Source organism: Phacochoerus africanus, chromosome 5 (genome assembly GCF_016906955.1).
Source record: "Phacochoerus africanus isolate WHEZ1 chromosome 5, ROS_Pafr_v1, whole genome shotgun sequence".
Taxonomy (NCBI): domain Eukaryota; kingdom Metazoa; phylum Chordata; class Mammalia; order Artiodactyla; family Suidae; genus Phacochoerus; species Phacochoerus africanus.
Window position 1 is genome coordinate 44,662,898 of NC_062548.1, and position 26,561 is coordinate 44,689,458.

Genomic DNA, 26,561 nt, shown 5'->3' on the forward strand with positions numbered 1-26,561 from the left:
GGGCAGCGAACGGCGGACAGGCAGCTGGACGTCGGGCCACAGGAGGGCCCTCGGACTCGACAGGCCGCTGGCAGCGCTCACCGCCTGGGCGACGGTTGGCCCAGCGCCACCCACGCCGCCAGCCCCTCCGCCCCGGTGACCCCCGTCGGGCCACGGGACCGTCCGGTCCAAGGCGACCCCATCCCAGCCCCGGGACTCTCTCCGCCCGACCTGAGACGCTCCCGAAGTGACCCTGACCCTACCTCCCGACCCGCCTGCCTGCGGCCTCGGACCCCAGAGCTGCGCCCCGCGACCACGGCCACGCCCAGAGTTGCTGGGCCTTCCTGCCCACCTCTCGGCTTTCTAGAACCTTCCTCGCCCTCCGTCCACCCCTCAGGGCCTCGAAAACCTAGCGATGTCCGCGCCAGGCCTGAGGTCGCAAAGCGCCCTCCCTCCGTGAAGAGGACCCTCGTGCCCGACGAAAGACACTGCAAGGGAGGGAAACGGAGGCCCGCCAGGGAAATGGGAGGGCCCTGCGTGACCACTTCAGCCGCCCGCCTGGGGGCCACGCCGTTCGCCTCACAGGCCAAGCCCTCGCCCCGCGTCGCGCGCCCCCTGCCGGCCGTACCCCCCCCAACCCCCCGCGGGCGCGGAGCACTGCGCAGGCGCGAGCAGGGGCGGAGCGGGGAGGGGTCCCAGGGCGGGCCGGGCACCCGCAGGGGAAGCCTACAACGCATGCGCGAGCCGGCCGGCGCGCCCCCTGCAGGAGCCCGAGTGGACGTGTCCTCCGGCGGCCTCGGGTCGCCGGCGCCCCCTCCCCGCTGCGGCAGCCTAGCAGCTGTCAGCAGTGGTCGCCGCAGCCGCCGCGAGGCCAGAGCAGAGCCGGAAGCCGAGGGAGGGGACCCCGCGAGAGGACAGCGCGCCGGCCATCGCCGCCCGGGTGCTGAGGGTCGGTGAGTGCCGCCAGGACCCGCTGCTCGCGCGCTGGCTCCCAGGGCTCTTGGCTCCCGGCTCCGGGGCCGCTTCCCCGCCCGGGCCACCCTCCCCACCGCGGGCCGCCCCGGTCCCTGTCCGGCCCCTCCCGTGGCCCTGCCCTGCCCGCACCCCCCGGCGCCGCCCCAGCAGGTGCATCTCTGCGCAGTGCCAGGCCGCCCTGACTCAGGCTTCCCCTCGGCCCTGGTCTGTCTCTGGGCGTGTCCCCATCCTCGCAGGCAGCTCCTCCAAGCCGACCCTTCTTGGAGAAACTTAACCTTCCTGGAGTTGCAATCACTGCGGCATCCTTTGTGCCATGCCCGAGCAGGGTGGGCAGACTCTTACCACGTCAAACCCCGCAGGCGTTCACCGGCCGACACTTTGAGCACTTGCCTGCCAAAGCCGTGCAGCATCCCAGGCTGGGGAGCCGAGGCAGGGCCGCCAAGGCTGCTGCTGGCTCATGTCTTGGTGCAGAGATTCCCAGTATGGGTGGGAATGCTTCCCCATAACCGAGTCCGCCCTGCTCGAAAATCCTCCTTCTCGTGGCCTCAGGGTGGGGGGCCAGAGGTCCACTGTTAGTGGTGGGCGTTGCGTGCCGACAGAAGGAAGGGCAATGACTGATCTAGACAGAGGCGCCTCCCACAGGGCTGGTGCCCACGGTCAGTCTGTTTGGTATGAAATTGTGTGTACACAGGAATTGTCTCTTTTCTGAGGTAGATTCTGAGCTTCATGAGGGCAGACACTGTCTGCTGCATGTGGGCTTAGGACAGATGCTTGGTGCCTATTTGTTGCATGAGTGAATGCCCCTTGTCACTTCCTTGGTCGCTGCCTAATTAAAACCATTACCTTATAGGGTTATTTCTGCTTGTTTGCCTCTTTGCCTCCTGAGCTGTGAGCTCTCCAGAGGCACAGATTGTCCCTTGCTGGGGCTTGCCTTGCTCGCGCCTCTCCATGACAGGCCCCCAAGGAAGCCTTGTGGACGGAGGGGCTGAGCCCCTGTGACAGTGTGCAGACCCGGGCAAGGTGCAAGTGGAAGAGTTACGCTCTTTTCTCCTGAGCAACTGTATCATTTCATTCAAAACATCTTGATGCTGCCCTTTGTAAACCTGAAAAGATTGGGAATGTTTTCCTCTAGAAAGTTGGCATCGTTGGAAATGGAAAAGAAAGGAAAAAGAGAGAAAAGTAGGAGCCGCGCCAAGCCCCCCACCCCTTTAACTTCTGAGAGGATTTTAAAAAATCCTCCAAGGGAACTCTTTAAAATTGAACATGTGCAGAGTTGCCGTCGTGGCTCAGCGGTTAATGAACCCAACAAGCATCCATGAGGACATGGCCCCGCTCGGTGGGTTAAGGATCCAGCGTTGCGGTGAGCTGCGGTGTAGGTCCCGGGTGTGGCTCGGATCCCGCGTGGCTGTGGCTCTGGCGGAGGCCGACGGCTGTGGCTCCGATTCGACCCCTAGCCTGGAAACCTCCGTATGCCACAGGTGTGGCCCTAAAAAGACAGACAATAAATAAATAAAATAAAATTGAACACTTGCTGGAGTTCCCTGGTGGTGCAGAGGGTTGAGGATCTGGCTTTGTCACTGCTGTGGCTTGGGTTGCAGTTGTGACATGGGTTGGATCCCTGGCGCTGAAGTTTGGATGCTGTGGGTGGGGCCAAATAAATGAACAGTAAATAAATAAAATTGAGCATTGGTTTTACTATATCCAATAAACAGGACGATATCATTCCTTCTCTAGGGTGATCTGCTATTCTGATAAAACAGCCTTTTGGAACAAGAGAGGAGAGCACAAGTTGTTTTTTAAAAGTCACTAGTTTTCTGCAGAGCATATGCCAGGCAGTTCCAGGGGAACCTGTTTTGATTTTGTCTCAACCGGGAAGGCCCAAGTAAGACTCCATGGCTGGCAGTTTCTTCTCCATCCCTGCTTTCTGAAATAGCAGTAGACTCCTCTGCTGTTGAGTCTCTTGAGGGGGAACATTCTAGAACTCGGGGGAGAATGACGGGCAAGGCTGTGTGCACAGTTGAGGACCTTAGGATGGAGCCGTTAAGGTGATTAATGCACGGGTAAGTGACATAGGACAGAGTGAGACAAGTGCTGTACAAGACGTCCGGAAAAGCTGCTGTGCGTGTGCAGAGGTGGAGCGAAGGTTTTCGACAGGAGTAGAAGGTCTCACCCCGGCTGATGTTAGAATCACAGGGAAAGCATTGCATGCCCAGACCACAGCCCAGAATCTTCAGGGGGCGGGCCTCAGGCATCCGTTTCTGTTCTAAAGCACACCAGAAGGTTCCATTGTGCGGCCAAGACGAGGAACCAGTGAGCCAGACTGGGCTGTCATGGCTGCTTCACAGAGGGGCTGGGACTGGGCTGGGAACTGGTAGGTGGGACCTCAGAAAGTCGAGGCAGGGATGGTGGGTGATACTTCCAAGCAGACAACACCGCCGAGGGGCTCATACCCTGGGGAAAGCAAAACACAGCACCAGGAGGCTTGGGCAGTGCCTGTTGTTTGCCAGTCTGGAGAGATTTGGTCAGCGGGCACACAGGAGCTGAGTAATGAGCTTACCACCTCGCTCGTTACAGGAGATCCATGGTTACCTCTCTCTGGGGATTCTCAGTTGCCTCATTACCTCATTTCCTAGCCCTAGAGAGGCAGAAGGCTGGGGGACGGGGAATGGGACCGAGGCTGCAGCAGGGGGTTAGGAGAGCGGGCCGTGGCACAGATTCTGTGGAACTCGCTCCTGAGACTCTCCTTCGGGCCACACCTTTGGCTTCAAAATACATCCCATCGCTCTCTGCCAGGAGCTTCAGTGGAAACTCAGAGCCCCATGATCCCAAGGAGCCCGCTGTGCTCACCCAGGACAGCACAGGTGGTGGCACTGGGCATGAGACCTGCAAACGAGGGCTCCACCTGGGCCTCCCAGTGCAAATGACCACGGTCTTGAACTTGGCCTCATGGGGATCTTAGACAGTGGCTGAGGCTTGTGGAGCCGTTCCCACCCAGGTAAGGGCTGTTCGTGTTAATAAGTTGCCTACGAGCTTTGTTCCTGTGCACTGCTATCTGTAAAAGAGTTTGAGCTTGCACCACCTCTAAGTCCTCTGAGAGTTCCCTGGCGGGAACTCGTGTTTATGAAAGATAGCTGTATACGAGCGTCCCGAGCACCATGGCCATAGAAACACGCCAATGCAGACTTTCAAACAGACGAGGGGCGAAGTGACCGTGATTAAATTTCCATCATATCGATAGTACACAGTCCGTTGTAAAACGAATGCTGTTTTTCAAAGAAAGCCACGTGACCCAGTCTACATCCCATTTATAAACTCTTGGTGAAACCTGAGTCTGCATTTGACGATCTGGTTCTGAGTCCCGCTTATTTCAGTTTCTCATCCTTGAGGCGTTCACAGGTAAACACGACGCACCTCAGGAAGGCAGGCGGCTTGTGTTTCAACCCCACCTGCCACTTGTGCAAGGGCCTTTGATGGCCCTGGGCTGGCTGATGCTCAGGGGCCGTCAGGGGAGGTGGGACTGGGGGTTCCCAAGGCTTTGGTGCGCAGGTGTCAGTGCTCCTGGGGGTGATGCTCTGGCCGCATCCTCGGCGGTACAGCCGCGCAGCTGTGGAAACAGCCCCAAACGCCTGCTCTCTGTAGACGCTTTCTTCTTGGCTCCAATTATTTGGAAACCTGTAACCCTCATGCATGGTCACCTCTTTCCCAGAGGGTCAGATTTGAGTGCATCGGCTTAAAATCAGTAGGCTACCTGACACACTCCTGCACTTGTCATTGAAAAAAAAAGCGAAAAGTTTCCCATTGTGGCTCAGCAGAAACAAACCTGACTCAAATCCATAAGAACACAGGCTCAATCCTTGGCCCTGCTCGGTGGGTTGAGGATCCTGTGCTGCCATGGGCGTAGGTCTCAGATGTGGCTCGGAGTCTACCTCTAGCCCAAGAACTTGCATCTGCCACAGGTGCGGACCTAAAAAGCAAAAAGAAAAAAAAAATTTTAATTTTAAAAGTTCCCAGATTTGACACTTCTCATGAAAAAAAAATGTGTGTTTTATCCTTAACTTGTAAGCCGTGGGATAACCAGGTGTTCAGACATGCCCCGTGTCACTACAAAATACCTTCAAACTTTGGCTACTTAAGAAGTTGTTGTTGTTGTTGTTGTTTTTAATTGACCGCAACCGCAATATCCTGAAGCACATAAACTCCAACACACCTGAGAAACTTAGAGTAAACTGGTGGGTGAGGGCCCACCATCCCCCCGTGTCTCAGAGCCCCTCTTCCATCAAGATGCCATGAGGCTGACACAAGCCAGCAAGAGTGCCTAAAATGTTTATGTATTAAATATCAGTAAAGGAGTTCCCGTCGTGGCTCAGTGGTTAATGAATCCGCCCAGGAACCCCTAGGTGGCAGCTTCAATCCCTGGCCTTGCTCAGTGGGTTACGGATCCGGCATTGCCAGAAGCTGTGGTGTAGGTCGCAGATGCGGCTCGGACCCTGAGTTGCTGTGGCTCTGACGTAGGCTGGAGGCTACAGCTCCGATTAGACCCCTAGCCTGGGAACCTCCATATGCCGTGGGAGTGGCCCCAGAAACGGCAGAAAGACCAAAAATAAATAAATATCAATAAAGCCAGGTTTTCTCTCTCTCTCTTTTGTCTTTTTGGGTCCACACCCACAGCATATGGAGGTTCTCACGCTGGGGTCTAATCGGAGCTGTAGCCACCATCCTACACCAGAGCCACAGCAACGCTGGATCCAAGCTGCATCTGTAACCTACACCACAGCTCACGGCAATGCCGGGATCCTTAACCCACTGAGCGAGGCCAGGGATCAAACCTGTGTCTTCGCTGATACTCGTCAGGTTCGTTACTGCTGGAGCCACGCTGGGAACTCCAGTTTTTTCCCATTAATCAAGTAGCCTTTCTCACCATTCCTTTACGCCAGCAGATTGTCTTGCTCACCCCACTTGAAGCCCAATAGACGGGTTCACTGGCGGGGTCCACCCTCTGTCAACGTACCTGCCATTTGCAGCCTGTTTTTTATAGTGCGTATCGATCAGTATTTGGATTGTCATCTGCAGAATCCAGTGAATTAGACATTTTCACAATTTAAAAGATCAGTTTCTGGGTGAAAAAACGAAGCAAAACAACACCCTCGAGGGGCATTACTGCCCATTTGGACGCCTCCTTCCCCTCCCCCATGCCACCAGCACCCCCACCTCCACTGCACCCCAGCTGCCTTCTTGGCAAATCATCCCAGGCCTTGGTCGGCTTCCCTTTCCGGCTCAGTCCCTCCCTCGCCGCTCCGAAGTACTTGCGGCTCCCCACACAGGCTCTTTCACTTCTCCATGATCCTATGATGCCCTCCTCACCCCAACTGGCAAGAAACTCAAGGCTGGCCTCCTGTATCACCTCTTCTTGAGAGCCTTCCCAGAGCTCGCGCAGGCTTACACACACACACACACACACACACACACACACACACAGATTTCTGATCTTCTCCAGAAACTCGTGATGCTTCACTGGGCTTCGGGGACAGCAATGACAGTGCCTGCAAGCTTTTGCAGACTGTCAACTCCTTGAATTAAGAACACTGGTCTTCATTTCCAAATCCCTAGCATGAGTGCCCAGTACACAGTAAGCACTCCGCAAGTGCTCGTTGGGTGAGTACATACTTTTTTGGCTCGTGCATCCTACAAGGCCACAGCTTCTACCAGCAAACCTGAAGCAGACCTGCCACCCCTTCCTCCGCGTGTGCACCCGCACACTTGAATAGTGCTGACTGTTGTGGGCGCCCCTGTCCGTGGGGAAATGCTGCCCCAGCTGTGATGCGTCTTCACCCACCTTGGTCCTCAGGGAAAGTGCCGAGTCCCGACCAGTGCCACCAACAAGGCCGTTCCGTTCCAGGCCTGCGGTGTAGAGGGCAGAGCCATGGCCGTCTGCTCTGAGGGTGACCGCGGGATCTGCCTGCGGCTGTAGTGAGAGCACCCCACGCCTTCCCCGGGGACTGCGCAGACTTAGGCTTCATGGGAGGAGATGCACAGAACTCAGGATCGGACAGGACACACGCCCTAACAGTGTGGGTCCTGCCCCGGGCCCTGCACGCTCTGCTCACCAGCCTTGAGGCCCGCTCTGCAGCAGCCTCTCCAGAAGCATTAACACCGCTCTGTCCTGCATGTGCAGAAATGAAAACGTGCTTTGTGCAGGCGTGTGGAAACTGGAGGACGCAGTCACACCTATGACAAAAACGTCGCGAAATAAGCCGGTGGAGGCGGAGGACTCCTCAGCACGGTGCTCCCAAACGGGAACAGCGGTGTCCAGAGGAAGCCCTCCCGCATGCCATCCGGGGAGTTCTCAGAAATGAGCAGCCCGCAGTAGGCACGCACTCGGGACCAACTCAGTTGCTACCTGAAAAGCAAACATTGAAATACTCAACAGTTTGTGTAACATGTAATATTTTAACAGTAAGCAAACAAGCCTTTCGGGGGTCAAGGCAGCTTTTCCTTCCCTTCCTGGCTCTGTCCCGGGATGGGTGCAGGGGCCCGTGTGGGAAGTCCTCACATGCTCTCAGGTGGCTCTACAAGTGGCTGGAGCCTGCGTGGTGGCCTTAGAGTGGACGGCTCCTGGGCTGGGTCTGGTCGCAGTGCCCGCCACTTCTGGGGGACTCTGAGTGCCAAGGCCTCGAGTGTTTTAAGGAACTTAACTTCCTTTCCACGTGTACATTTGCTTTCGTAACCAGAAAGCTTCCCAGATTGTGTAATTCAGGGAATCTCCTCCCTTGAGTTCATTTTTTGCTCAAACGGAGCTGATGCAGGTATGGCGTTCACTGAGACTTGAGGTGAAGCCTGGCAGGCCTGAGCGAGAAACTGGGTGCTGGGATTCAGAAATACACAAGCTGTCTAATAAAGCGGCTCAAAGGATGTCTTTTCTTTTTGGTTTCTAATGTTCTCAGAGAGACAGATACAGATTTTTATAAAAAATGTCTCCTGCTGCTTGGTCTAGAAAGAGGTAGGGGTGCAACGGTAAAAACAGACTGGGAGGTTCGGATTCTGGTTCTGTGGCTTTCTTGCTGGGTGATCCCGGGCCAGGTACCTTCTCTGAGTTTCTTAGTCCTTGAAAGCATGATGGTCACGGAAGCAGGGCTGCATTAGGAGGCTTGTCAGTATAAAACCATATGAAGGAGTTTCTGTCGTGGCTCAGCTGTAACATACCTGACTAATATCCATGAGGACTCAGGTTTGATCCCTGGCCTGCCTCAGTGGGTTAAGGATCTGGTGGGCTGTGAGCTGTGGTGTAGGTCACAGACACAGCTCAGATCCCATGTTGCTGTGGGTGTGATGCAGGCCGGCAGCTGTAGCCCTGATTGGACTCCTAGCTTGGGAACTTCCATATGCCTCAGGTGCAGCCCTAAAAAGAAAAAGAAATATATATGTATGTGTGTGTATGTATGTATATATATAATTCTTATAATTTACTGTACCAGGAGAGAGCAAAGAGCCACCCCTGCATTCTCTGTTTTCCTGAATCCATATTTCTTTGATAGTGGACCCGGCTCTGTTTAAGTAACATGCTTGTGATCTGTTTGCACTTTGATTTTCCAACTTGGTGAGAGGTGTTTTGTGGTTATTTTTCAAATCATGCTCTAGCACCCTCCATTTGCCCAAAGGTGCCAGAGAATCATGCCAGCGAGCCCCGGGCCCCTCCTGACCTCCTGGGAGGCGTCAGCACTCCAGAGCTCCAAGGTCACCCTGCCACACTTCAGAGGCCTGCCCGCCCCACCCCAGAGCCCTTTGTGCAGGGCCGCCTCCCCCCAGCCAGACCTGCTGTAGCCCCAGAGGACGGCCACCGCCAGGAGCCTCTCCTAGGACTCAGGTCAGTTCCCGGGTGCCCCTGTCGGGTCGTGTCCTGGTGGAAGGGGCACGGTCTGTCTTCTGCCCTCCCGACTCCCCTGAGCCTGCAGAGACGGTGCTAACCAGGGGGATCTGTCCTTTCGGGGCCAGACTTTTCCAGAAAAGGAAGTTGTCAACCCCTGTGACCAGAAGACCTCTTTGGACTGTGACCTTTTGACATCCCCTCATGGTAGAAGAAGAAAGTTCATCTTGACCAAGCCAGACACCCATCAGCCCACTGTGGGGATGACCAGCCCTGGCTGGACACACTGCTTTCCCCTCAGAGCCTAAACCACTCTTGAAACTGTTCATGGACCACAGACCTTCGTGGGTAATGTTAAGCTCTGCTCTTTTTTTTTTTTTTTTTTTTTTCTCTTTTCTCTTTCCTGATTTTTTTGGGGCTGTGTCCACAATGTATGGAGGTTCCCAGGCTAGGGGTCTAATCAGAGCAATAGCTGTCAGCCTACACCACAGCCACAGCAATGCCGGATCCTTAACCCACTGAGCGAGGCCAGGGAGCTCCAAAGCTCTGCTCTTTTATTCACAGTCTATGACTGTTTTTTAGACGGGTTTTCCACCTTGTTAACTTTAAAAGAATTTGGGTAATTTACGAAGTTGTTGCCTAGTAGCAAGCACTTCGTATGTTCTAGCTTTAATCGCTCCCATCTTGATCATGTGGTTAATTAAAAACCGTACCTTAAATTAATTTGTAAATCACTTCTTGCTGTTGTCTTTTCTACTAATATTTACTGACAGCCCTTTAAAGCATAAATTTTGAGGAACTGCCATTAGGCAGATAAGGACAGCAACATCTTTTTTCAAAAAGCAAAAGCTTTATTTGAAAACGAGCACTAGGGGTTCTCTGGTGGCGCTGTGGGTTAAGGATCCGGCATTGTCACTGCAGCGGTTTGGGTCATTGCTGTGGCTTGTGGTTCAGTCCCTGGCCCGGGGACTTCCATGTGCTGTGGACATGGCCAAAATGAATAAAAATATATGATGATACATTTTTTATGAGCTTTCGTGGAAAAGATTTTCAACTCACTCAAGCCAAACGTAAAACTGGCTGTTTCAGGAAACGAGTCAGTGCTGACTCTGGGCGCACGGAGTCTCGAGGTGGCATCTGCAGGCGGCAGGGTTAGCACAGTAACTCGTAGGGGTCCCAACGTCTGTCCAAGGCCCCGTGCTGTCCCCACCCGCCCGTGGCGGCTGCTGGCTTCCTGTGACCCGGGCGAGGAGCAGCTCTTTATGCTTGGCCCTTCCTGTGAGTCACCGAGCCTCTCCCCACTTGAAGGTCTGAGAGCCGTGAAGGGCTCCTCTTCGCTCCGCCCGCATCCTTGGCACACAGACGGTGACCAGGAGTTGGCCCGGGGCTCCCCTCCTCTGCCGCCCGCACGGCCCGCCTTCGGCCCGAGCCTCGGCCCTCGTGCCCACAGCTTCCGGAACGTGGCGCTTCTAATCGTGGGCGTCCCGGGGTCTTCCTGAGCTGACCCGGATCCCCCGTCTCTGCAGGTTAGTGTGTCTCCGTGTCTTCGCTTCTCGCACTGAAATCTCGCGAGGTGGGTCTCCCTGACCCGAGGGAGCCCTTGTCAGCCTCTGTTCTTGTTTCTGCCGTCACTGCTGAACAGTCTCTCAGCAGATTTTCTCCGCTCTTACATACCTGATTTAAGTATAACTCTCAGGAGCTCCCTGGCGGCTCAGAAGGTTGAGGATCTGGTGCGGTCACTGCCGTGGCTCAAATCACGGCCGTGGCGCGGGTTTGATCCCTGGCCCAAGAACTTCTGCACGCAGTGGGGTGAGGCCAGAAATAAATGACTAAATACACCATTCTTTGTGCTCGGCAAAGACACGGAGTAGATTTTCTCTGGAGGAGAATGACCAGGGTCGTGTGGAGGCTCACAGGCGACTGCTCACAGTTAAAGCAGGAAAAACTGGTCCTTGGGGTTCCAGGCAGACGAGCACGTGCCATCCCACCATCCACGTGTCTGCCCGCCGTGTCTGCTCCTGGGCCAGGGCCACTGAGGGCCCCCATCCCAGGCTCTGCCCTGCTCCCCCACAGCCCTCTCCAGGTCTTAGCAGTCACCCCGTAGAGACACCGAGCCTTCACTCTCTTGGGCTGATGGAGACTGAAGCCTGTTGGGAGCGGGAGGGGGGGAAATGCCATCAGCCTGAAGGCCATGCTCAGAAACAGCCCGCTCACAGGATTTCATCGAACGATTACCGCGGCCGCGGCCACACTGCGAGCGCAAGCCCTGTGCTGACCATACCTTTCCCAAAGAACCGAAGTCGGCTTCCCAGCAGAGGGTATGTTCCTTGAATGCCCAGAGGAGGCCTGGCCTCTGCCTCCCGGGAGCTGTTTGGGGTTAGGGTGGGACGGAGGAGCAGGGAGAAACAGCACGGAAGAGGGCTCGTGTCTCAGGACGGTGCCCTGCCCTCCCCAGACGCTCTCGGCGCACATCCCAGCGACACCCCAACTTCTTGTCTCTGGTCCGTGACCAGCATTCCTTCGGTGAGGATGGCGGTTCTCAGGCAGCTGGGGCTCCTGCTCTGGAAGAACTACATGGTGCAGGTGTCTGAGCCCCGGGGATGCAGTGGAGGCCTGGGGGCCGGGGGCACCCCGGGGGTGCCGGGGATGGGGGGCGGTCTGGGAGCCCACGGTCCCTGCTGTTCAGAGGCGGAAAGTCCTGGTGACGACCCTGGAGCTGCTCCTGCCCTTGCTCTTCTCCGGGATCCTGATCTGGCTTCGCCTGAAGATCCAGTCCGAGAACGTGCCCAACGCCACCACCTACCCCGACCAGTCCATCCGGGAGCTCCCGCTCTTCTTCAGCTTCCCGCCCCCGGGAGACGCCTGGGAGCTGGTCTACATCCCTTCCCAGAGCGAGGCTGTGAGGACCATCGTGGAGACAGCCAGGAGGGCGCTGGTGATCAACATGCGAGGTGAGGCGCCCCCATGGGGTGCAGGCCGGTGGCCCCTCCTGTCCAGGCTGCCTTGTGGGGCGGGCGCAGCCCTCGGTTCTGAGTCGCGTCCCCTGGTAAAGTCGGGACCAGGTGGTGAGGGCCGAGGGAAGGCCCTGTGTGACAGCTTAGCAGCCCCACCACCACCCGCCCCCAGCATGGGGACGGCACCCACACACCCCAGCAAAGCCCCTTGGTTCCAGGGTGCGCTCTGAGTGCGTGGCGCCCAGGACCCCTTGGGGTGAGGCTCGGAGCACGGCTCTCACGGGCAGCAGGGAGCCTGTGCACGGACCTTCCCAGCGGATGAGCTGCTCTCCTCCGCTGGCCTTTGCTCCCTCACTTTTCTCTTGCTCTTGATGTTGGCCCTTTCTCCTGTAACCTGGTGAATTCCATGTAGCAGCCACTTAGGGGACGGTCCCTGGTCCCTCACGCCGTGATGAGAGTGAAACCCTTCACGTGAAACAGGGTCTGGGTGACAGGGAAATCACTGAACAGACCACACCTGGCACCCACGTGCACCTGTAAAGCACACGGATATGGTTCTGAGAGAGACCGACGCTGGCCGCGGAGCCCAGGGCGGGGCAGTGTCTGATCAGAGGGGCAGGTTACGGCCTGGCCTGACTGCCAGCCCTGCTCCGGCTCTCAGCTTCTAGAAGCCCAGGGCCAGCTTTGAAGGCCAGGCTCTGGTCTTCACCTCAGCCCATCTCTGCCAAGAACCGCAGCTTCCTGGAGTCTCAGGAAGGTTTGCAGAGTCCTAGGGAGACTTAAGCGCTTCAGTCCTTTATCTGCAATCGGACTGAAGATCCAGCCTTTTCGAGCAGAGCGGCTGATTGGGCAACTCTGGGCCTGCTCCCCACAGTGCGCGGCTTCCCCTCCGAGAAGGACTTTGAGGACTACGTGAGGTATGACAACCACTCCACCAACGTGCTGGCCGCCGTGGTGTTTGAGCACGCCTTCAACCACAGCCAGGACCCCCTGCCGCTGGCGGTAAGGACCCCAGCCCCACAGATCCAGCTTCCCCCCGCAAGGAACCAGGCCCAGCCACCGAGGGCACGGAGCAAATGCCCGCCTTTCCCAGCGGTCCGGAGTTGCCATCTCAGCCCCACTGAAGGGACCTGATGGCATGGGACCCATCACGCTGGAGCAGTTTAGAAACCTCACCTGCCTGAAGAAAGTGACCGTGAATCCTTGCTGTGGTCCTTTCTGTCCTCTCATTTTTATTTTATTTATTTTATTTATTTATTTACTTATTTTTGTTCCCAGGCTCGGGGTCGAATTGGAGCTGTAGCCTCCGGCCTACGCCACAGCCACAACTCGGGATCCAAGCCACATCTGCAACCTGCACCACAGTTCACGGCAACGCCAGATCCCCAACCCACTAAGTGAGGCCAGGGAAACCTCATGGTTCCTAGTCAGATTCATTAACCCCTGAGCCATGACAGGAATTCCTGTCCTCTCATTTTATAAAGGGTGTGACCAGTCTCCTTGGACAGAATCCAACAGGGCAAGTAGGAAGGTAGATACTTGGGACTTAAGTGCAATATGGCATGAGAATTTCAGTTACGTTTTTAAACAGACAGACTGGAAAACTGGGAGTTCCCATCATGGCTCAGTAGTTAACGAACCTGACTAGCATCCATGAGGATGTGGGTTCGATCCCTGGCCACGCTCAGTGGGTTAAGGGTCCGGCGTTGCCGTGAGCTGTGGTGTAGGTCGCAGGTGCGGCTTGGATCCTGAGTTGTGGCTGTGGCATAGGCTGGTGGCTACAGCTCCAATAGCCTGGGAACCTCCGTATGCTGGAGGTTCCATCCCTGGCCTCGATCAGTGGGTTAAGGATCCAGTGTTGCTGTGAGCTTCACTGTAGGCCAGCAGCTGGAGCTCCAACTAGACCCCTAGCCTGGGAACTTCCATATGCTGAGGGTGCAGCCCTAAAGGGAAAAAAGAATCCTGGGAAACTGTCAGGCTCCCCAGCATCCTGTTGACGGCCCTGGGCTGGTTAGCGGCATGTCACGTGTGGAGTTCATACTGGTAGTTGGCAGAGGTGGGTGAAGAGCCCACAGAGGTACCCCACAGCCCCTCTGTCTCTGCAGGGCCACTCGCTCCCACCTTCCCCACCCCAGACGGTGGTCGGGGCTGGGAGAGTGAGAGGTGACGGTAGCAACAGACCCCCACCCCTCTCTCACTGCCCTTGGACGTTGGCTCCGCCGTCTGGATCCCTCAGAGCGTGTGGTTCTCTCTCTGTTTCCAAAGGTAAAATATCACTTACGCTTCAGTTACACTCGAAGAAATTACATGTGGACCCAGAGCGGCTCCATTTTCCTGAAGGAGATGGAGGGCTGGCACACCACCTCCCTCTTCCCACTTTTCCCAAGCCCAGGACCCAGGGAACCCACGTCTGCGGATGGAGGAGAGCCTGGTGAGAAACACTTCCAGGGACGCCTTCCTGGCCGGCTGCTGGCCGGCGTCCTCTGGGGGGCGGGGGTAGGGGGTGCACCCTGCCTTTCTCTGTCGGAGGACGTTCTGCCAGTATTCGGTTTCATAAAGGAGGAAAACAGCCAGTCGGGTTGGCTTCCGAAAGACTGAAGTCTTCTTTAAAGACAGCAAAGCTGCTTCCCTCTTTTCAAGGATATGTGTGCTCTTGAAACGTGTGTGTGTGTGTGTGTGTGTGTGTGTGTAATGTAACATTATATTATATCATAGTTGGTTTACAGTGTTCTGTCAGTTTTCTACTCTACAGCAAAGTGACCCAATCATACATATATGTACTTTTTCTCACATTATCCTCCACCGTGTTCTGTCAGAAGTGACCAGGTATAGTTCCCTGTGCTGTACAGCAGGATCTCATTGCTTATCCACTTCAAAGGCAAGAGTTGGGGTCTATCAACCCCAGGTGCCCAGTCCATCCCACTCCCTCCCCCTCCCCCTGGGCAACCACACGTCTGTTCTCCAAGTCCATGAGCTTCTTTTCTGTGGAAAGGTTCATTTGTGCCGTATATTAGATTCCAGATAGAAGTGATATCATATGATATTTGTCTTTCTTTTTTTGACTTACTTCACTCAGTATGAGAGTCTCTAGTTCCATCCATACCGCTGTAAATGGCATGATTTTGTTCTTTTTATGGCTGAGTAGTATTCCATTGTGTATACACACCGCATTTTCTTAATCCATTCATCTGTCAAGGGACACAAGTTGTTTCTATGGCTTGGCTATTGTGAATAGGGCTGCAATGAACATACGGGTGCATGTGTCTTTTTCAAGGAAAGTTTTGTCCAGATATATGCACAAGAGTGGGATTGCTGGGTCATATGGTGATTCTGTGTATAGTTTTCTGAGGAACCTCCAAACTGTTCTCCAGAGTGGTTGTACCAACTTACATTCCCACCAACAGTGCAGGAGGGTTCCCTTTCTCCACACCCCCTCCAGCATCTGTTATTTGCGGACTTATTAATATATGGGATCCAAGCTGCTCCTGTAACCTACACCACAGCTCACAGCCATGTCAGATCCTTAAGGCATTGAGCGAGGCCGGGGGTCGAACTTGCCTCTTCGTGGATGCCAGTCAGATTTGCCTCTGCTGAGCCTGTATTTCAATTTTTTTTTTGTCTTTTGTCTTTTGTCTTTGTTGTTGTTGTTGTTGTTGTTGCTATTTCTTGGGCCGCTCCTGCGGCATATGGAGGTTCCCAGGCCAGGGGTTGAATCGGAGCTGTAGCCACCGGCCTACGCCAGAGCCACAGCAACGTGGGATCCGAGCCGCGTCTGCAACCTACACCACAGCTCACGGCAACGCCGGATCGTTAACCCACTGAGCAAGGGCAGGGACCGAACCCTCAACCTCATGGTTCCGAGTCGGATTCGTTAACCACTGCACCACGACGGGAACTCCTGTATTTCAATTTTTAAGGAGCTTGGGTTTGCATTCAATCTTCTGGGCTCGGTTTCACGTTCCCTCCCTCCTTTCCCCTCCTGTGTAGCCGTGTGGGCTTTGTAAGTTCTGTGATCCTCGTGCGGCTGTCGCAGTTTCATCGAGTCAGTGGCATGTTTGTGGATCTCAGCTGGTTGCCCCGTCAGAGCGCATCCGTCTGTCCCGTGTAACTTTGACAGGCTTGTTAGTCCCTCTGCGCGTGGTCCCATCGTGGGACTAAGTAACCGGGACCCAGGACTAGACTTTGCCCACCCAGCACCACAGTGGGCAACATCAACCGAGCACCTGCTGTTATCGCAGCAGGTGTAAGAGAGACTTACACGCAAGGGAGATGGCAGGAATGAGCAGACGTGGTGTAACCTTGTTGAGGGGTGTGGCTGGCATAAAATTGCTTTTCCTATTCCTAGAGGCTAGAACCAGGCAGCTGCCAGGCCTGTGTTCAAGCACGCCAGGTGTTCTAAACATCAATATTTTAGCAACGGGTATGCCCAGACCTGCATCCCACGCCCCTCGCTGTCCCGTGGGCACTAACATTGGAGGCTCAGGCTGCACTTTCCTCTCCTGAGGCCATGCCCACTGCCTCCGTAGGCTCAGCCTTTCCCAAGCCTCTCTCTGGGCTGGAGTACTTACCCCCCCCCCCAGGGCTTTTTCACCTTAAAGATTTTATTGCAGCAACACTGGGGAGTCCAAAGGGGCCGAGAGAGAAAAGCTGCAAAGTACACGAAGGTTGTATTGTGGTAACCTTTGGTCTATGGTCCCTGCCACCCTTTGAGATGTGACTTGACGGTGGATGGAATTAAAGTTGCTAATCAGCTGGCCAGCAGGACTCCTGGGGCCTCCGTTGCCAGGGGACCCTAGCTCAGGCCTGTGATGCAGCTGCCCCCATGCATGTTGGCCCCACGTGCTGGAATGTCCTCTGCCCCCACGCTCAGGGTACATCCGGGAGGGCTTCCTGGCCGTGCAGCACGCCGTGGACAGGGCCATCATGCAGTACCACACAAACGCCTCCACTCGCCAGCTGTTCGAGAAGCTCACCGTGGTCGCGAAGAGGTTCCCCTACCCGCCTTTCATCTCGGACCCCTTCCTCGTTGCCATCCAGTACCAGCTTCCCCTGCTGCTCATGCTGAGCTGCACCTACACCTCGCTCACCATCATCCGGGCTGTCGTGCAGGAGAAGGAGAGGAGACTGAAGGTAACCGAGGTGCACTTGGCTTTTCGACCTTCTGGGACCCGGCTCGCTGTGGCTGGGGGGCGAGGGGCGGGCGCACCAGGCAGGGGCAGCTCGGGGAGGGGGGGAGCCTCAAGAGCAGCGGGGGCGGGGTGATGCCCCCCCAACCCAGCCCATCTCGGTCTTCTTTGAAATCAGGCCTGGGAGTCCCCGTCGTGGCTCAGCAGAATCGAATCTGACTAGTATCCATGAGAACACAGGTTCAATCCCTGGTCTCACTCAGTGTGTTGAGGATCTGGCGTTGCCATGAGCTGTGGTGTAGGTCCCAGACGGGGCTCAGATCTGGTGTTGCTGTGACTGGGGTGTAGGCCGGCGGCTACAGTTCCAGTTTGACCTCTATCCTAGGAACCTCCGTGTGCCATGCGTGCAGCCCTAAAAAGCAAAAAACAAAACAAACAAAATCAATCCTGGTCTGTCCAGATTTTTGAAACCCCAATAAAGCACTGTATGGGTGTGCTGTCCTTAGGATGTTTTGAATGGTTCGGGTTAAGTAAATTACATCATCGCCGCTGAATTCGCTTGTTGCCCTAAACTTTTTGGATGTGGCTGCGGACGTCCTGGCCGACGGACGTGCCTCACGTTCTGCTTCTGTTGAACAGGGTCCCTCTAGACAGCAGGTCAACCTGAGACAGGTTTACACGTCAGGGCCGCAGACAGCTAACGGCAAGGACAGTGATCTGGGCTGCCCAGCTCGGTGTCCCGGGCCGTTCATTGAGTGAGTGAAGTGCCGAGTTGCCCTCACTCACTCGACGGAGTCCCCCTGGGTGCATAGTGAGCCTGTAAACTCACGCCATCAACGCTTCCAGAATTATCCGCAGCGGATGGGAAGCTCTTTCTTCAGCAGCGTCTGCAGTGCCGTGGAAGGACTGCTGGAGTATCCTCAGTGGTGCCAAGTCTGTGCTGCGTGGCGCTTTTATTTTTATTTTATTTTTTTTTTTTTATTTTTTGCCTTTTAGGGCTGCAACCACGACACATGGAGGTTCCCAGGTTAGGGGTCCAATCAGAGCTGCATCTGCCAGCCTACACCACAGCTCACAGCAACGCTGGATCCTTAACCCACTGAGCAAGGCCCCAACCTCATAGCTCTTAGTGAGGTTCATTTCTGCTGCGCCACAGCAGGAACTCTGAGTGGAGCTTTTAAATCACTGCAGATGAAGGGCTGAGAGGACTGATGGGGTGGGTGCTATCTGCCTGGTGCCTAAATAATTTTCCTGACACCGTGTGACCATGATGGGTTGGCAGTGGACCAGGAGATGGCTCAGGAAGAAATGCTTGTGTGCAAACCCCGCCTATAGATACGTAGATGAAGCCGGAGTGGCAGGAAGTTACATGATTTTTGAGCCCGAGCAGCAGCTGTGTGAGTGGCCACCATATCAATCTTCCCATTTTTCTGTGCTTTGAAGTTGGGCATAAGACGTTGGAAAATCAGCCTGACATGGTGCCTGGCACACAAGAGACACTTAATCGGCCAGGTCCCCTCCCCCAGACCAGCGTGGTCCGTGGCGATAGACGGGCCTGGGTCTGCTGGGCTCTCCTGTGGCCAGCGCAGCTGAGGAGTTGAATTTTTAAGTTTAATTCATCTCCTCCGAAGTAGTGACGTGTAGCCGCCGGCCGCTGCGTTGGCCAGTGCAGGTGTAGACCCTCGTGGAAGGCCCGTCCCGGTGTCACTGAGCGTCCCCCTCCCGCAGGGGCGGCCCTTGCAGCAAAGTGTGCACCTCATCTCTGAACCACAAGAGGTGGGACAGCGCCTCTGGCCTCCGAGTTCCCCTACCCAGGGTCCCGGAACTGCCCAGGGGCCTCGTTTTGCAACGAGGCCCTTCATGTAGGTCAGCCTGCGGGGTCCCTCTGCCAGACAGAGGAGGGGCCCTGCTTTCCAGACCCAGAACCCCCAGGCTTCTTGGGGGCAGCACAAGGGACCCAGCGAAGCGAGGGAAGCACAGAGCAGGAGCTGGGATCGCTCCGCAGAATGCAGGGCTGCTGGGGGAATTCGGGAGCTTAGCCCACCCTGAGGGCAGTGGGGGCGGGGCCGCCCCCGCCCCCCTCGAGGGGGCGCGAGGGACACGTGGGGGTGGGGAAGGTGGGCTGACCCCGGCTGGCCACCCGGAGCCCGTCCCAGATGGGTGGTCCTTGAAGCCGGGAGAGGCAGGAAGAGATATTGCCGGCTCCCCAAGGCCAGGGCTGAGCTGCAGCCAGCGGGGCTTTGCCCTTCCGCCCTGGGCTGCGGCCCGGGGGTGCACTGCCCTCCTTCGGGCCCGCGCCCCACGGGTGGCAGGTAGAGCAGAGCGGCCTCCCCCCAGGAGTACATGCGCATGACGGGGCTCAGCGGCTGGCTGCACTGGACTGCCTGGTTCCTCCTCTTCGCCCTCTGCCTCCTCGTCGCCGTCTCCTTCATGACCCTGCTCTTTTGCGTCAAGGTCAGTGTGGCCTCAGGGGGTCTGACCTGGAGAGCCTTCCGGTCGATGGGAGGGCTGGAGGCAGGCGGGGCGCGACCCTGGGGACCCCAGGACGCTGCATTGGCGGCTTTGGGTCTGGGCGGGGTCCGCTCTTTGGGTGGAGAGGGAGGGCGTAGCCCCTTCCCCATGCTTACCAGTGCCCTTGTGTCTGGGAGTCGATAAGACGCCTCCTGGTTTTGTGGCCACCTCCCCTGCCACACCCTGTCCCGCTGACCCCTGGGGTGGCCGTGCAGGTGAAGAAGGACGTGGCGGTGCTGGCGCACAGCGACCCCTCGCTGGTGCTGGTCTTCCTGGTCTGCTTCGCCGTCTCCTCCATCTCCTTCAGCTTCATGGTCAGCACCTTCTTCAGCAAAGGTGAGGCGGCGGCGGCGGCCCCTGGGACGGAGGCCTGCGGGTGACCCGCGCCGCAGAGGACCGGGCGAGGGAGCTTACGGGTGGGAGGGCATCTGGGCAGACGTGGCCAAGAGACGGAGGTTTCGTTCCCCCGCCCCTTCCTGTGGGTTCGGTTTTCAAGCTGGAGGCGTGTGCAGGAATGGTTCTTTCGGGGCCTCTCGGCCCGGGGTTGGCGCTTGTGGACGCTGAGGTCCGAAGAGGCCTCTGTTTCGCGCTCACTTCTGAACACTGATGGAGCGCATCTGAAGTCCCCTGTGGCACTTGGACATCGCTGCCTTTCTGCCTCCGGGTTTTCCTCACGGCTGGGGAGTCTGTCGCCGCCCGCACCTGACGTGCCGCGAGGGTGCTGGCCTCTGAGGACGCGCCTCTCCCTTCCGTCACCCCTCCGCCTGTGCCCCCAGCATCCCACCCTCTAATCCACCTAAGTTGGAGCCTCTCAGTCTGTCCTTCATGGCTCCTAACTTCTTTATCATTGTGGTAAAATACGTATAATAGAAATGTTCCGCCATAACTGTTGTGAGTGTAAAGCTGAATGGCCTTGGGGACATTCACACAGCTATGCATCTGTCACCACCATCCACCCCGCAGCTCTGCTGATCCTGCGCAGCTGCACCTCAGCCCCCATCAAACACTAACGCCCCTCCCCCTCCTGGCAACCCCAGAAACCACCAGTACACCTTCTGTCCTATGATTTCGACTGCGCCAGGGACCTCCTGTAAGTGCAGTAACACAGCTTCTGTCTTTCTGTGACTGGCCCGCTTCACTCAGCATCATGTCATCAAGGTTTGTCCAAGTTGCAGTTATGTCAGAATTTCCCCCTTTTGGTAAGGCCGAATCACAGTCCGGTCTGGGTGTAGACCCCATCTTGCATGTCCATTCATTCCACAGTGACACTTGGGTCGCCTCCACGTTTTAGCTGCTGTGACTCTTACTGCTGTGCACACTGGGTGCAGAGGTCTCTTTAAGACCCTGCTTTCAGTCCATTTGAGTGTATACCCAGAGGTGGAATTGCTGGCTTGTGCAGTAATTCTATTTTTACTTTTTTGAGGAACCACCATACTGTTTCTGCAGCGGCTGAGCCATTTTATATTCCCGCCAGCAGTGTGCAAGGGTTCCCTCTCTCTACGTCCCCTGCGGCCGTTGCTCTGCGCTTGGCTGGCCCTTACTTACCTCCTCCTGCCCTGTCTGTCCGCACTGGACCAGAAGCGCCCTCACGGAGGAGGTTGGTCTGTTCTGTTTGTGGCAGCCTCCCTGGTGCCTGGAACAGGGCCTGGCACAGAGCAGGGGCTCAGCAAGTGTCTGTGGATGGATGAGATGGCACAGGGTGAGGGGCAGGGCTCGGAAGTAGTCACGTCGGGTGCGCGATGTCAGGGGAGCTGGAGAGGGCTGTGGAGTCCCCAGGGGTGGGGAGGACAGGGACAGCCTGGGGGTGATGTTCCCCAGGGTGCAGGCACCCCACCCCACCCCCGCCCCGGGGGAGGCGGCTGCGGGCAGAGCATGGAGCCCTCTGCCCTTAGCCGTGTCCCCGGGCTGCGGTGAGGAAGTTCACCCGAGAGCGGGGTCCTTTGCGCGGCGATGGAGCCTGTGGGTGCAGAGGCTCCTGCGAGTCTCTGGCCCCTGGTCCTCTCTCCACCGTAGCCAACATGGCCGCGGCCGTCGGGGGCTTCCTCTACTTCTTCACCTACACCCCGTACTTCTTCGTCGCGCCGCGGTACAACTGGATGACGCAGAGCCAGAAGCTCACCTCCTGCCTCCTGTCCAACGTTGCCATGGCAATGGGAGCCCAGCTCATCGGGAAATTCGAAGCAAAAGGTGAGTGTTCTCCACTTCCCGAGCCGCACTTGCCGATGTGGTTACCCTGAGTGGCGACCCCAGCCCTGCAGCTCTGGCGCCAGTAAGAACCGGACATCAGCCCAGTTAAACGAGCAGGTGGCGCATTTGGAAGGCAGGTCCTCGGCGGCGGGGAGGCTCCTGTCCAGGCAGATGGGGAGAAGTGACCAGAGCCCAGGGGAGGTGGGTCAGACCAGAACACTGATTTCTTGATTTTTGTGAAATTTCCCAATGTTTCAAATATCATGGGGCTCAAATAGAACACTTTGGGGTCCAACTTTGGCCTGCGGACTCCCATTTTGCAAAAGCCTGCCGGGGACGCTCAGATGTCAGCTGGTGCCAAGCCTGCCCCTCTGAAGGGCTGAGAGGGCACCTGTTTCACCCGTAACCCCTCACCTGCTGGGAAATCTGCAGAGGTGCACGGCTCACCTGAGGAGAGGGCCCGGGTACTCAGACCCCACCCGAAGGGCCTTGAAGAGGCAGTGACCCAGACTGGCCCCACCTCCGCCCCACGTGCCTTGGTTCCACAAGGAGACCGGAGGCCAAGGCTGTGTCTGCCCCCAGGAGCTTGGGCGTGTGGTCCCGGCTCCGCCAGCAGGGGCTGAAAGGCAGCCTCCCTCTGACAGACCCGAGTGCACTGAAGACGCCCTCAGCCCTTCCGTCCAGATGTTTCTCTCGGGCTGAATGTGCTCCTTGCTTCTAGGCATGCCGTCCTAGTTGGTGTAACTTCCTAGCTATGCGTCCAAGGACAGAGGAAGGTCAGTGGCCACGGGAGCCTTCAGTGAGGCTTGATCCTTAATTAGAATTGTTTTCTTCAGTTGGCAACATCTCCTAACACTCGGGCTTTTAAATGTTTCTCCATGTTCATTAACGAGTGATAAAATGTAGACATTTTTTTTCTTTTTTGTCTTTTCAGGGCCGCACCCTCAGCATATGGAGGTTCCCAGGCTAGGGGTCTAATCGGAGCTGCAGCCGCCAGCCTACGCCAGAGCCACAGCAACACAGGATCCGAGCCGCGTCTGCAACCCACACCACAGCTCATGGCAATGCCAGATCCTTAACTCACTGAGCGAGGCCAGGGATTGAACCTGAGTCCTCATGGATACTAGTTGGATTCATTTCTGCTGAGCCATGATGGGAACTCCTTTTTTTTTTTTTTTTGTAGACTTTTAAAATGTATAGTCCCTCCGGGGTTCAAATGCTTTTTAGGTTTTGATTTTTTTTAATTGAAGCATTATTGATTTACAATGCCAAGTTAGTTTCAGGTGTACTAGCACCGTGATTCAATTATACAAATTTCTATACACGTATATCTATTTATTCTTTTTCGGATTCTCTTCCCGTCTAGATTATTACAAAATATCAAGTGTAGCTCCCTGTGCTATACAGCAGGACCTTGTGGGTTATCTATCAAATGCTTTTTTTAAAAATTAAGTAATTAATTAATTTTGTCTTTTTAGGGCTGCACCCTCAGCACATGGAGGTTCCCAAGCTAGGAGTCAAATCAGAGCTGCAGCTGCCAGCCTACACCACAGCCGCAGCAACATGGGATCTGAGCCGCATCTGTGACTTACACCACAGCTCACAGCAATGCTAAACGCTTAACCCACTGAATGAGGCCAGGGAACAAACGTGTGTCCTCATGGATACTCGTAAGGCTCGTTACTGCTGAGCCACAAGGGAACTCAGTGGAAGTGAATCCAGCTAGGAACCATGAGGACACAGGTTCGATCCCTGGCCTTGCTCAGTGGGTTAAGGATCCAGCGTTGCTGTGAGCTGTGGTGTAGGCCAGAAGCTATAGCTCCGATGCAACCCCTAGCCTGGGAACTTCAACATGCTGTGAGTGCAGCCCTAAAAAGCCAAAAAAAAAAAAATTAATTATTAAAAATTAAAAAAAAAAACGCGCTAAATGCACCCTCTTCCTGGGCCTTACCCCAGTTAAGCACGTGTAACATGCGTGTATACAGGTACCTGTGCACCCGTGTGTGCGTCTGCGTCTGTGCTGTGTAGATGGACCTGTGCCCTCACGTGTGTGCGAGTCACAGGTCAAACTCATCCCGTCTCTCCAGGTCCCCAGCTTTTGCTGGTGCTGTGGCATCGGCCGCCGACTGGCTCTTGTCTGAAAGGCCTGGAGGAGGCCATCAGATGTGCCGTGACAGTGGGGCCGTCCTGTGACTGGGCACTGATGCGTGCGTTTGCGGGCGTGTCTCCCAGGCGCAGGCATCCAGTGGCGAGACCTCCTGAGTCCTGTCAACGTGGACGACGCCTTCTGCTTTGGGCATGTGCTGGGCATGCTGCTGCTGGACTCCGTGCTGTACGGCCTGGTGGCCTGGTACGTGGAGGCCGTGCTCCCGGGGCAGTTCGGCGTGCCCCAGCCCTGGTACTTCTTCCTCACGGTGAGTCCTGACGGCACCTCTGCGGTGGGGGGGGGTGGCGGGGGGGCCGCCGCACCCACCTGGCCCCTGCAGCCCCAAGAGCTCGCCCGCGGGCCTCACGCCCAGGGACATCCCTACACTCCAGGCTCTGCGAGCAGGAGCAGGGCCAGCGCACCGCCCATCCCAGCCCCCCGTCTCCAAATAGGTCTTGCGGTGTTTTCTGCCTAGGAAGGAACAGGGCCTTTTGCAAAATGAGCCCACCCCCCATGTGAGCACTGCTGACACGCGGGGTGTGGGGGTTTTACAACTGCACCATGGCATATGGAAGTTCCTAGGGCAGGGATCGAACCCAAGCCACAGCTGAGACCTGCAACACAACTTCGGCAATGCCAGGTCCTTAACCTACTGCATCACGGCAAGAACTCCCTTGTTCTTTTTTTTTTTGATTCAACGAATACTTATCAAGTATCTCTTACTGTATTTCAGTCAAACCTAAGATGGCAGTAATTCTTAGAGGCACTGTTACATTATCACTAAGAAAGAAAAATGCAAACTATGGGAGTTCCCTCCTGGTTCATCAGGCTAAGGATCCAGCTCACCACTGGGGCAGCTTGGGTCACTGCTGTGGGATGGGTTCAATCCTCGGCCCAGGAATGCCACAGGCACAGCCAAAAAAATAAAAATAACCACCACAACACAAAAAAAACAGACTATGGCATTCCGTGTTTGTATGACCCATTCTGATTTCAAAGCCATGTAAAACGTGATGTGTGTCCCCCAAAACCAATGGGAGGGGCTGTGTCCATCCTTCCTGGCCGTGAGTCCATCCCTCCTGGCCCCACCCCACGCCCGAGTCAGCCCTGGTCTTTCAGGGCCCTGTTGCCACCTCTCCTGTGACCCTGCCATACCACTGTGTCACCTGTGTGCTCTAGAAGCCCACAGGCCACCCCGGGCAGTGCCACCTGCACTGTGATGGCTAGAGCTTTGCGGCGCAGGGTGGAGGGTTCCTCCCAGCAGAGGGAGGCCGGCCCTTGATGTCTCTTGCTCGCGTCTGGAGCGCTTTTGTGGCTGAAGGTGCCCCCTGGGCTCACCCGCAGTACCCCGGACGGCAACTTTCACGGCTGTTTTGTGTTACCTTTCCCCGCTTACTTTCTGTCTGTATTGCATCTGACTTGCATGAGCAGCAAGCCCCGGTGGCAGAATAGGACACAGGCAGAGGGCCTCCCGGGCGTTGAGTGAGGAGCTGCCCGGGTCTGGCCCGCCCGGGGCTCCAAGCCACGTCTTCTCTGCGGCAGCGCCGGGTGGGGACCCCACGCACGGGCTGGCCGCTCTGGCTCCGCGTGTCAGTTCCCACTGTGCCTGCTTGTCGCACACCCCGCGGGACACGAGTGGGCTGAGCCCCTCCTGGTTTCCGCTCCAGCCCTCCTACTGGTGCGGGCAGCCCAGGACGGTCTCAGGGAAGGAGGAGGACGATGACCCCGAGAAGGCGCTCAGGACAGAGTACTTCGAGGCCGAGCCCGAGGACCTGGTGGCCGGGATCAAGATCAAGCACGTGTCCAAGGTGCCGGGCCGGGGCTGGGCCGGGGGCTGGGCCGGGGGCTGCAGGGTCCCAGGCCCTGAGGCCTGCCCACTGACCGGCCTCTCTGAGCTGGGACCCTCCTCCAGGACTCGCTTCCTCCCGATCCCCGGTCCCCGAGGCCCCGCCCTGACCGCCTCCGGGGCACATGGGCCCCAGCCGCCCCCACCCCTCAGGCTGTGTCCAGGGCTCTGGGTCGGCACCATGTACTGCCCACTTGACCTCTGACCTGCTTTGCAGTGAACCCTCTGTGCTGGCTGCTCATGGGCCTTCCCATCCTGCAGAGACACTGGGGTGCCAGGAACCTGGTGGGGGGCCAGGAAGCAGCGGGGCCTCCCAGCAGTGACCCCCCAAAAAAACTTCCCGCCTTTTGCCTGATGGGCTATGCTGGGCGCAGCCCCTTCGAGACCCTCGGGCAGGTGTTTTCCCGGAGGGTCCCCTTGACGTGAGGGCCCAAGGGGCTCCTGAAGTCAGGGCCACCCTCTGCCTTCCCTGCAGGTGTTCAGAGTGGGGAACAAGGGCAAGGCCGCCGTCAGAGACCTGAGCCTGAACCTGTACGAGGGGCAGATCACGGTCCTGCTGGGCCACAATGGCGCGGGCAAGACCACCACGCTCTCCATGCTCACCGGTACGGGGCCCGGCCTCACACCCCCCGGCCACCTCGGGCCCGCATGGCCCGTGCCCTCAGTGGGCTCTCGTCCTTCCCCACTGTGCTGACAGCTGGGAGCCGGGGCCCCAGGGCCTGTGGGGACAGGATGGGAGCCACTCAGATCACACAGAAGCGACTCCACCCGGGGCCAGTTTTGTCCCAACCCTGTGGTCCTAGAAGGCCATGCTGGACGGTCGTCAGGTCCTCCCTGGACACAGGTTCAAATGCGGCTGTGGCCTCGGAGACCGCAGGGCACGCTCTGAAGGGCACACCCACTGCACTCGCGCTCTCCGCCCTCCCAAGCCACAGGGTGATCGTCCCCCACCCTCCTTGCTGCCACGTGGGTCTCG

At 56.8% G+C, this 26,561-nt stretch overlaps 1 protein-coding gene across 3 annotated transcripts in view; it reads left to right on the forward strand.

The window, feature by feature from the left end:
* The first annotated feature begins 739 nt into the window (after nucleotides 1-739).
* Nucleotides 740-26,561, forward strand: part of LOC125127595 (phospholipid-transporting ATPase ABCA3) — a 42,994-nt gene continuing 17,172 nt past the window's right edge. For 2 of the 3 annotated variants that reach the window (XM_047780852.1, XM_047780854.1), the window contains exons 1-16: nucleotides 740-932; nucleotides 8,610-8,815; nucleotides 8,944-9,163; nucleotides 10,124-10,341; nucleotides 11,032-11,133; nucleotides 11,271-11,398; nucleotides 11,502-11,766; nucleotides 12,644-12,771; nucleotides 14,035-14,200; nucleotides 16,640-16,899; nucleotides 19,233-19,349; nucleotides 19,622-19,742; nucleotides 21,420-21,593; nucleotides 23,826-24,007; nucleotides 25,407-25,547; nucleotides 26,061-26,190. In XM_047780852.1, coding sequence (XP_047636808.1) covers nucleotides 11,345-11,398; nucleotides 11,502-11,766; nucleotides 12,644-12,771; nucleotides 14,035-14,200; nucleotides 16,640-16,899; nucleotides 19,233-19,349; nucleotides 19,622-19,742; nucleotides 21,420-21,593; nucleotides 23,826-24,007; nucleotides 25,407-25,547; nucleotides 26,061-26,190 — 1,738 coding nt within the window. In that variant the 5' untranslated portion in view covers nucleotides 740-932; nucleotides 8,610-8,815; nucleotides 8,944-9,163; ... (1 more) ...; nucleotides 11,032-11,133; nucleotides 11,271-11,344. The remainder of the gene's footprint in view (nucleotides 933-8,609; nucleotides 8,816-8,943; nucleotides 9,164-10,123; nucleotides 10,342-11,031; nucleotides 11,134-11,270; nucleotides 11,399-11,501; nucleotides 11,767-12,643; nucleotides 12,772-14,034; nucleotides 14,201-16,639; nucleotides 16,900-19,232; nucleotides 19,350-19,621; nucleotides 19,743-21,419; nucleotides 21,594-23,825; nucleotides 24,008-25,406; nucleotides 25,548-26,060; nucleotides 26,191-26,561) is intronic. The other variant, XM_047780853.1, reaches the window with a different exon arrangement.